At 39.9% G+C, this 11,460-nt stretch overlaps 1 protein-coding gene across 1 annotated transcript in view; it reads left to right on the top strand.

The window, feature by feature from the left end:
- LOC106526906 (regulatory-associated protein of mTOR-like) overlaps positions 1–11,460 on the top strand; it is a gene marked incomplete at its 3' end in the record, with an annotated part of 120,198 nt that overhangs the window by 91,384 nt on the left and 17,354 nt on the right. The window contains 6 exon segments of the mRNA XM_014021626.1: positions 2,099–2,217; positions 3,788–3,891; positions 4,839–5,016; positions 5,095–5,197; positions 8,929–8,942; positions 10,102–10,207. Of these exon segments, the coding sequence (XP_013877080.1) occupies positions 2,099–2,217; positions 3,788–3,891; positions 4,839–5,016; positions 5,095–5,197; positions 8,929–8,942; positions 10,102–10,207 (624 nt within the window).

Genomic DNA, 11,460 nt, shown 5'->3' with positions numbered 1-11,460 from the left:
AGATAAAATAATAGAATTTAAATTATAAAATAAAAATTTTATTGTTTGAAAAATAAATAATAAAAAGTTTATTGATTTTGCTGCATAAAAATAACTTATTCCATTTTATTCCATTTTGACTTTACTTAAACAAAACTGGAGGATATGTTGAGGTTCATGTGGTGGTCCTTTGGAGACGTCCCCCCATGAGGGGGTTCAGTCTCTGTAAACCAGACTAACTGGTTCACCTGATCCTGTTTATTTCCTCCCAGCTGATGGGACGGCTCCAGCTTTTTCTCACTGATGTCTTCAGTTTTATGCTTTTGTTTAAACTCTTTATCTCTCCTCTAAATGAATGGATTAGATTTTTAATTTTAATTTAAATTTCACAAATCTGTTCAAAGTCACACATTTCTCCCTGAATATTAAAGGTTAAATATAGAAATGTGTTAATGAAACAAATAATAATCAGATTCAAGCTAAAACCCAGCCTGGGCTCGCCCTTATTTTTAGTAAAACACAGAAAACCTGGAAATGAATCTGATGAAAAGACAAAATAATCGCCGGCCCAGCTCTCGTTCTGCTTTCATCCAACAAATCAAACATTTGATGCTCGTTTAAAGCCGCTCCAGCAGCTAAATGCTGGCATGAGGTTCCTGTGTCGGCAGGTTTAAAGACTCTTTGGCCCCCCGCCCGCTCCACTGTGTGCCAACACACACCCAGAACGAGCCGCCATCTTCTCTGCACGTTTAAACCAACCTGCAGAGAAGAGGAAGATTGTTCAGATTTTTATCTTGTAAATGCAGCCGTGAAGAAATGCCTCGTTAAAGTTCGTCCAGTGGTTCTTGAGATATTGTGCTAACAGCTAATTGAGGCGTTAGAAAGTTTTCTGTTGATCCTTCTCCTCTCCAGCTCTTCAGGCTTTTAAAGACGGTGAAGCAGAGAGCGGCTGAAGTCTGAAGCCTCTTATTCTGGCGTCTCGTCCTCGGGGAGCGCTTCAATAGGGCGTGCTTCAAACAGGGACAGCAGTGAGGGCTGATTTAAGCAGGAAGAAAGATGGCCGGCCACAGTTAGAAGGACAAACACTGAAGTGAAATGAAACGAACAGGAGGCGCGTCAATGGTGAATCATCTCAAACAAACGGTCAAAAGTGAATGAAACGAAGACGAAGCAAAGAAAAGCTGAGTGAAGCYGGAGCGAGAGGAGTTAAAGAGGTGATTAGACCTCAGCCTGAGGGGAAGGATGTGATTAGCGACAGCTAGCCGGCGCACTCGCAGCTGCAGTAAACTGCCAGCTGATAAATGTGAAATACCGCTCCTCTCCCATTTAACTGCTGCTCTGCATCACGAGTGCACACAAATTACCGCCGCAGCGCGTCCTCGTGCTCCTCGTGACGGGACACCACAGTGAATATTACTCAGTGGCTGCGGCGCCGCCTCCCKATCCCGCTCTCATGTCGTCTAAACCCGGTCACACCGACGTAGCTTCGTAAAGATGTTAACCACCGACTAAATGACCCACTGCATCACTTTTTTATTGCCTCTGAAATCCAGGCAAACGGAATCAAGCTCAGCTAACATTGCACTGTGATTATGTGAGCTTTAAAAAAAGAGGGAATATATTAAATATTCAGCAGGAAAAGAAATCTCCCCGAAGAACGTTTTACATTCATTCACAGTGGAGGAAGCAGAACGAACTGAGGTGCTCCTCAGATGAAGGAGAGAATCACAAAATTTCAAATCAAATAAAGGAGATGAGATGAATTTAATGTTCAGGTTTAAAGTGAAATGACTCGTTTGACTGAACTCAGGATCTGCAGCTGATTAACGGCCTTTAACTAACGAAACAGATCAGAAACTAAACATTTAGAAAGTGACCAAATGAAGTAGTCAGCCATGACAGACAAACCACTTTTATTAGATCAAAAATGCAGGCAGTAACAGGAATCTGTGTATAAATGTGTACAACATGAGAAATAAGAGACCGTTTGAGTTTAGAGTTAGAAGCAACTAGATTTGATCAAAAAGCTGCAGAAACAACCAGTAACAGTTTGTCTGTAAATTAACTCCAAACGTTTCTTTTTGCCTCGTTTGAACTTTTTGTTTGTTTGTTTTTTCAGGTGTGTCCTTTAACAGCGTTTACACTCAGATCTGGAGAGTTCTGCTGCACCTGGCTGCCGACCCGTTCCCAGAGGTTTCTGATCTGGCCATGAAGGTCCTCAACAGCATCGCCTACAAGGTTTGTTATGAACCAACGGACCAATGAGGTTTCACTTTTTCAACCCGCAGCTAAAGGTGGGGCAACATGCCCCCCAAAAAGTTCCTCCTAATGACTGCTTTTACTTATTTACTTGTTTGTTTATTTCTGAGCTTCTGAACATAAYGGTTGGGTGTTTAAAAGGGTCTGAACTCATTTACACATACTAAAATTTTATTTTATTTTATTTTTATACATATTTTTGTCATCTGTTGTGTTTCTGTTCATGTGCAAATCAGTAAAAGAAAAGCTGTTTTATTTTCAAGGGTCAAAATTAAAAATAGGGAAAAGGTTTCTTTCTCTTTGATTTAATTATTAGACTGGATTGTTTTAGGCAAACCAATTAAAAAAGCACAACAAATATGCAACAAAACAAATATTAAACGACGTGTACCCTCGTTTTTTGTTGTTGTTTTTGCACGTCCGAACTCCTCGTCTGAACTGAAGGAATGAACTTAATGAAAGATAATTCAGGAGCGTTAACGCCAGACTAACAGGGAATCTAGTTCCTTTAATTAAGATTTGAAATGCCAGATGTTATTGATTTGTTACAACGTGAACAAGGTCAGCAGCTAATTAAAATGTACTCGCTTCTTGGTTGATGAGAACATTAAACGCTTTTTCATCGTCGTTTAATTCTGCCTGATACCTGGATGAGATCTATGGATCTGTTATTCTGGCATCGGACTTTTCCCCTCCTAACGAGCTTTAATTAACCTCCACATCGTCATGCAGAGTCCTTAAACCTTTGAGTGGATTGTGTTCATATTTGTTCCTCTCCTGTTTGTTTACGTTTGGTCTCACCTGAAATAAAACCTTCAAACATTAAGRTGACGAGGCGGGCCTTCACCTGCAGCGTTAGAACTTTAGATTAGATTGAAATAATTTTAGAACCTGGTAAAGGTCAGATGTTATATTTAAGTCCTGAGAAGTGAAACCCTAAAAGTTTTTRCTGAGGATCCATGAGAACCTTGGAACCAGCAGCCTCTTAATGCGTCTCCAGCCTTGCTGCTGATATATCTCTCCTGTTAAAGTGCTGTAGATCACATACAGTATGTGTAAGCTGTGCATTAAACTTTCCTGTCTCCCTCCAGCCTTTTAAGCATCCAAACAAACAAAAGATACGGGCTACATTTCTGTAATTAGCATATAAATCAAATGGAAGGCAATCTCAGCCAGTGAAAGTGTGTTTGCTTGTGCTAACAAGATTTACGCAGCAGAGTTTTCTCTGCGCCCGGCTTCAGTAAACAACAATTCTGCTATTCATCAATGATGCTTTGCCTCTATTGTCCTTATTAGGTTTAGCCCTCCCTCGTGTGCATCTGTTAGACAACTCACAATAAAGAGGTTATATTACCTGCATCACCTAATGAGATGAAGTTCTCCAGATTTAGGCAAAGTTTGTAAAGTGCTGCACTTCKTATGCAGTTACAGCAGTAACCAGATTTGAGGTGTTGCTTCCAGGCCTGACAGCCTGTGAAACGGTTGAAAACTGTTTGTTTTAATTTGGTGTGTGCTGATGAAGAAAAACAATCACCTTCTTTCCCTCCAGGCGACGATGAACGCCAGACCTCAGAGGATCCTGGACTCAGGGTCTCTCACACAGTCGGCGCCGGCCAGCCCCACCAGTAAGGGCACACACATCCACCAGGCGGGGTGAGGAAACACTGTGCGCATGCACGCACACACACACACACACACACACACAACACCGAACACATGTTAAAGTTACAGCCCCACAGCTGATGTTTCATTGTGTGCTTTGATTATTTGTGCAGGTAAAAGAGTTTATTTTTTATTTTACTGTGTAAATCTTGATTCACGCTGCAGGGATCTGCTGCTGAAAGCTTTTAACCGTTTACACGTCTCAGTGTTTGGCTCATTCAGGACATTTCAGCTGTGATTGTTGTTTTTTATACTTAACTTATAAAGTTGTTCTATATAGGAATAAAGTTTTACTTTATAGCTAGTATTGATGGTACATTTACCTTTTAGCTGGCRTTTAGTGCTTTGTCTAGTTAGTGTTTTGTTCCTTTTAGATTTCAGCTAGCATTGTATTCACTTTAGCTCGGTACGGCTACTTTTCCTTTTTTGGTCAGCATTTTTGCTACTTTTACTTTGCGTTTTACTCTTTAGCTCTTAGATACTCTTTTACTTATTTAAGCTTTTAGCCAATGTTTTTCTCCTTTTGGCTATTAACTAGCATTTTTGCTACTTATAGTTAGTGTTTTGCTTCGTTTARTTAATCTTCTGCTTTTGTAGCTCTTACCTACTGTCTTTTTTACTTTTAGCTTTTAGCTAATAGCATTTTTCTACTTTTAGTGTTTTTTGTCCTTTAGCTTTTGGCTAGTGTTTTTCTCCTTTTAGCTAATAGCTAGTTTTAAGTAGCTAGTTTCTCTTGTTTTATATGTTTACAGTTTATGTGTAGATCTAAAACTTTTGTCAAACTTTGAAAGCAGCATTCTGAGCTTTGAGATGTGGCGCTCTGTCTGTGTTGTGAATGACTCTCAGCTACTACCACATGAAACTTTAGCTCTGAATGAGTCAAACCGACTGATAAGTATCAAACAGTTGAGTTTGATTCTTGTTCTCTGCCCCTCCAGTGGCTCCCCTCCCATGCCCAGCACCAGCAGCTCCAGCCTGACCAACGAAGTCCCCAAACCTGCCGCCAGAGAGCCGCCAGCGTCCCGCCCCCCCTACACCCCGACGTTGGGGGGGCAGGCGCCGCACTCGCACCAGTTCCCCCGAACCCGCAAGATGTTTGACAAGGGCCCGGAGCAGGTGATGGGGCAAACCCGGGCTGTAAGCAGCTGATGCTCTGGAGCGGGGCAGTTATTTTCTCTTTCTGTTTGTGTTCAGGCAGCTGAAGAYGGCGAGGAGTCGGGGGGCCACAGGAACTACATCAGTCCAGCCCTGCAGACGGGTCTGTGTGNGCTCAGCCTGTCATGAAGGTGGGTGGCAGGTTTTTACCTTTTACCTTCTTCTTCCTGCAGTGAAGTCTCAGAAAACATCAACTCTTCCCAGGAGCTGGAGGGAAAACAAGCTGGCAGATCCTTACTAAAGCAGCTTCTTAACAGGAAATGAGCTTTGTTTCTACGTCACTTTTCTCCTCTCGTTGTCCACTTCCTGTGTTTACTCTAAAAGCTAAACTCACCAGCGCTCAAACTATCCTCCATCTTTGTTGCTAAGCAACAAACAATAAGAGTACGACCTCATATTTTCACATATTCATGTGGATTTTCATCATAGCTGTTTGTTTACCCCGCTCTCTGCAGCGGTTCAGGTCTGAACTCTGTGTTGGAATTTATTTCAAAGAGTAATGAACTGAAAAAAACAACGGTGAGGAGTCGACCAATAAGAGAGAGGGAAAAACACAAATAAACACACCTGCCACTTTTTCAAGATGGCTTCACTGAATAATTGAGATCTGCAGCTCCGTAATGTAACCTCCTCTTCCTCCTCCTCAGGGAAATTTAAGATGAAGAGAAGTGATTTGGTCAAACCCAGATGTTGGGATGGATTTTATCAAGTTTAGCAACGTGCCAACCCTCCACAGGCTGTTTGTAAAGACACTAAATGTGTCTGTTCTAGACACATTTATTCATACAGAGCATTATAGATGAAGGCAGTTCAGAGGGTATCAAACACAAGATAAAGATATCATAAATAAAATACAGTTTACATTCAAACAGTTCATATTTACCTGCTTTATAAGGGACTGGAGAAACAAAAAATACCAGATTAAAGCATCACTTTAGGCCTTAGATAATCCATAAATTATAGTTATAAACCAGAAACATGTTTGGTCTTCTATCCTTTATCTTTTTATGCTACCTGTAACATTATGCTAGCCTCTTACTGCTTTTAGCTACCTTTCTGATACTTAGTTTTTCATTAGTCTTTTGTTTCTTTTAGTTTTTTTTTTTTTGCTGAAATTTTGCTACTTTTAGCTTTTAGTTACTTATATTCTACATTTAGCTTTTAGCTGGTATTTTGCTACTTAGCTTTAAGTTACTGCTCTGCTACCTTTAGCTTGTAGCTGGCATTTTGCTACCTTTAGCTTGTAGCTGGCATGTTATTACATTTAGCATTTAGTTACTTATATTCTACATTTASCTTTTAGCTGATGTTTTRGTACTTTAAGTTACTGCTCTGCTACCTTTAGCTTGTAGCTAGTATGTTATTATATTTAGCATTTAGTTACTTATATKCTACATTTAGCTTTTAGCTGGTATTTTGTTACTTTTAGCTTTTAGTTACTGCTCTGCTACCTTTAGCTTGTAGCAGGCATTTTATTACATTAAGCATTTAATTATATTCTACATTTAGCTTTTAGCTGATATTTTGCTACTTTTAACCTTTAGTTACTGCTCTGCTACGTTTAGTTTTTAGCTGGCATTTTCTTATTTTTTGTACACCTCAGACCTAACATTGTAAGAAYGTTCTGTTTTAGCTTTCAGCTTGTGATCTGCTTCTTTTAGCATGTTGGTTTTGACTTCTTCATAGGATATTYTGCTAACACTACAGACACAGGCTGAAATGATATAGCTGCTTTGTGCCTTTCTGCAGCAGCTGGTAAATACAAACCTTTGGAGCCATAATCACATTTTGTTGTCTGGATAAGGCAGCAGTTTGGCTCTCAGGTGTCTCCTTCCACCATCTGCTCTCATAAAAACCAGAAATCAGTTTATTTGTCTGAACGTTTGGACCTCAGTCCAAGGAAAACTTTGGRATTTTAAATATCTGGAAGAAATGTGTTTAATTTTTTAAACTTTCTTTCAGCTTTAAAGCAGCTGAAACTTTATTGTACAGTATGTTTTAAAAGCTGATTGATGAAAGCTGCAGATGTTATTGAGGAGCCATGATGAACAGTGTTAATCTTAGATCTTAAAGTGGCTGCAGCTGGATCAGATCTGAGTCCCGGCGGGAGCTGATTCCAGTGAAGGACTTAATGGCTAAAAAGCTTTTCACCTTGTTTGGTTTGTGGGCAGCCATTAGCTCGCTGCTCCCTGTAGGTCCGAGGCACTTTCCAGCCTGGTTTTCAGAACAAACAAAGTATTTCCTGTCTGGACTGTTGACACATTTGAAGACTGGGAGGAACKTCTTCAGTTCCGTTCTAAATTTGTCTCGAAGCCGGCGCAGATTTAAGTCACGTAAACTTGTTTTTGTTTTTCACATCAGCTGTAGCTCTATATGTTGGTCCAGCTGATGGTGATAAAGACTACAGGGAAGAGACCCCTAAAGGGAGAGGGAGTGGTAGTTCTCAAATATAAATAAAGAAGGAAACTTCACGTTGAATAAATCAAGTACAAATTAAATACATGTTCGCCCCGTGCACATGTGAGTTTTCTCCAGTTAGTCTGGTTTCCTCTCGCAGACCGACAGCTGTGAGGTGATTCTTCAAGCCTGACCCAGTTTTTCAGTCTTTCTTCACTTTTGATCCTCTGTATTAAAAGCTGCACCAAAATCCAATAAGACCAGGGCTGGTAAACTCCTCAGGTCATTATTCTGTCAGCCTCTGCTGAAATAAAGAAGGAATGAGTTGTGGGGTAAAAAGTCAAGAAGTTTTTTTTTACCTTGTTTGTTTTACACATATTTACAACATTTTGGTTGTTTAAGGAGGAAAGTGGAGGAAGGTTTGTGTGAATTAGAGTGCATACTGAGAAAAGAGGAGATGATGAAAGAAAAATATTTGATAAGAGGAGCAGGTGGAGGTGGGAGGTAAGGAGAAAACCAGAAGATTTAAAGTGATGTGAAGCTCAGGATGAAGGGATGGACGATGAAAGGCGGAGCTGATGAAAAGGAGACTGGATGCAGGAGGAGGAGCGTGGATCTAAACGCTGTGTTTGCAGAAATCTTGAGTGTTGCCAYAAAACTCTGCTCCATTACGAAGCTGTGCTTGTGTGAGTCTGCACAACGGTTCTCATATGTGTGTGTCAGCAGGACACGAAGGAACATCTTCAGATCATCAGCTGCAGTGCTGGGGGGGAGGAGTGATGACAAAGACGAGAAGAACAGTTAGATCTTTGTCTTTGCCTGGTTTAACAAACATTAATAATAATTGTTTATTGCATTTCCRGCRAAAATGCTAATATGAATGCTGGTTGCTGAAAACTTTAGCTGAAAGTTGYTGAAATGGAGCTGCAAATGTTTAATAGCACAATGAAAAGCAGAAACTAGCAGAATAATAGCGGAAAGGAGCAGAGTAGTTGCTGAAATAGCAGAAATAAGCTAACATTAAAACTAGCTAAAGGTAGCAGGTTGAAATTCACACCCAGATTGTGAAAGTATTGTAAAACAAATTAGCAGAAAAAAAGCAGAAAAGTACAAAATTTGTTGTAAAATAGCCATAACAACTCAACTTTGCAGTAAAACAGATAAAAATAGCTGGTCATTCTTTAATTAGCATAAGGAGCACAAGTTTACTGAACTTAGCAGATTTAAGTTGTGATAGCAACAAAAAATGTGTATTTAGCTTAAAAAGCTAACTTTAGCTAATAACTGCTGAACATTAGCTAAAATGACAGCAAATACATACATATAGAAGAAAGCATGTGTATGAAGCTGAAACAGCTCAAATTAGCAGAAAGAAGCAGAAAAAGTAGAAAATAGAAGAATAGCAGAAAGAAGCAGAAAAAAGTTAAAACTAACAACAGCAAAAATAAATTAGCACAAGCAATTTAAAAAGAGCAGAACCAGAACAAAAGGTGTAAGGTTCTGTAAAGGTTAAGAAACATTTGGAAGGATTTTAAGGATGCTGAAAACAGCTCAATTTATTTTTAATGGGAAAAATGTGGCCGAAAAAGTGAAATAGCTAAAAAAATTAAATAGCTGAAATACCAGAAGTCATAGCCGGAATGTTCTGAAGAGGTGGAACGTTTTTTTGTTTGTCTAAAACTAACTAAAATAAATCACTTTAYGTCTTAAAAAACAATTTCCACCTGGTTTTAATGTTAAAGGTCGTAACGTTAATGGGGGCTCGCCCGGGACTCTGAGCGAGAATCATGAAAAGCTGCAGCTCTGAAGGTTTTCAGTGGTCTTTTATAGGATTAATCTCAGCGAATGTTAAATCGTTGCAGAGCTCCAAGGAGAGYGCACGCTCATGTCTTTATGCAATACATTAGCAGCTGACACAATGCAGGACCACAACCCTGAAAACATCAGCTGGCTTTTACCTTGGTACACACACACTTATTTTTCTCTTTTAGCTGCGAGAATACGTCAGAGTTTCACCGCTAAATCTGCTTCCTCTCACACTTAGTCAGGAAACAAAAAGCCCCCTGAGAAGCTGCTGATGAATTAYAGGTTGACCTGACTAGAAGACCCTCGCTCGTCACAGTGTTGTCGATGACACAACGTGGTGATGTGGTCCGCTGGATTYAAAGCTGCGTATTTATTATTCGGCGGCTGTGGGAGTCCTCACGGCAGGAATGCTGTTAATAAGCTCAGACTTTAACCACTACACACAAACAGCTTTACTGTTTATTTACTTTATCAAGTCTGGTTTTAATACAGTCATCTGGACTTTAATTTAAACTGCTATTAGATGTCAAGTTAATAAGAGAGTTATTCTGTTCACTGATAGTCTGTGGGGTCTGTTTTGTTGCGTAAGACTTAATAAAGTTRATAATTTGATATTGTCCCTCTGCTCAGTGGATGTGATTAGATGTAATTACAGAAAGTTAATGTGATACCTTAACTCATTTTCTCAGCAACCTCATGAGCGCAGCAGCAAAGTTAATCCAACTCCAAACTCTACTAAAGAAGGAGAAGTTACAGGAAACTTTCAGACTTCTTGAAATGTTAACCCTTCCTTCYGCTTCTGAAGTTTAAATCAGGATTTTTTTTTTTTCTTTCTGACCTCAGATCCCAGAGGAACACGACTCGGAGAGCCAGGTGAGGATGGAGCGTCAGTGGAGGTTCCTGAGGAACAATCGAGTGAGGAAGCTGAGTCTAGTTATCACACAAAAAGGTGAGGCTCACAGGTGTGAGAGTACACAGGTCAAAGGTCAYGTCTGTCAGGCTGTGTCACTGCTGCTTCATGTTCTGATGGGAGCTGGACCACGAGCTGTCCAACTGTCCAGTTTGACATTTATACACAACGCAGAGCTCGGACAGATAAAACTGTCCACAGACAGACAAATGGACAGAGTCGAGACATAATGTCTCCTGTCTTAGGACAGTTTTATAATATAATTTATAAAGTGAAGTAGAATACAACTTTGTCCATGTCTGTCCCTCTATAAGACAGTCCACAGGAAGTTGTCTCCACTGATGTTTGAGACWGTAAATGTCCTCAGACTCTGGCTCTACATTAGATGTTATTTTATATTTTTACAGCCAGAGGCAGGTTCCTCCAGTCTCCTGTCTCTTTATAAATGTGATTTCATACAACATATAAAAACATGTAAAAGTGTGAATTTTGCACAACAGGTCCCATTTAAAACTGTAGAAAACATGACCAATATTTACTACGTTATCTTACCAGGACTTTTTACTGTGTTCCTGAACGCAGCACAACTCTGACTCCTCCCACAGCTGAGGCGCAGGGGGACAGGAGCACTCCTTTTGAAAGTTGAGCATCAAAAAAAGAAAATAAAGCTTTTTCGACAAATAAACAACTGCAGTTGTCACCTGGGACTTACAGCTGCAGCACATAAAGCTAAGAAATAACTAYTTCATGCCTAACATAAAGTGCTGATGTAGCAAGGTCATTMATTCTATTAAAATCTAAATAAATTAGTTTAACTCAGACTTGTCTGTGTAAACAACAAACAATGCACAGAAATGACAACAATAACAGACTATGTGGTGCCACGACATAATTATCTCATGGTCACGCGTCATTATCTAATGGTCACGTGAAAATGTTTTTTATTCCATGTCACCTGACGACGGGCTCCATAGGAATGTTCCTTGTTTCAGTAAATGTAATTTTCTTTTTAAAAGTAAGAGTAGAATTATTTAAAAAAAGTTTCAGCACATGTTCAAAACAACACATCAATCAATCAGATGACAGAGAGCAGACGTCCTGCTGCAGCTGTGTGTGTGCAGATGATTCAGAGCAATTAGAGCATGGACTGAAACCAGTTTGCAGCTGGAAACATCACAGTTTGAGCAACAAGACTTCCACACACACACACACACACACACACACACACACACACACACACACACACACACACACACACAGACACGGGTTTGTTTTTACTTCCTCATAAGGAC

The sequence above is a fragment of the Austrofundulus limnaeus genome, unplaced genomic scaffold, assembly GCF_001266775.1.
Source record: "Austrofundulus limnaeus strain Quisiro unplaced genomic scaffold, Austrofundulus_limnaeus-1.0 Scaffold300, whole genome shotgun sequence".
NCBI classification, from domain to species: domain Eukaryota; kingdom Metazoa; phylum Chordata; class Actinopteri; order Cyprinodontiformes; family Rivulidae; genus Austrofundulus; species Austrofundulus limnaeus.
Note: the sequence above shows the minus strand (reverse complement) of the source record. Positions and strands in the feature narration are given on the sequence as shown.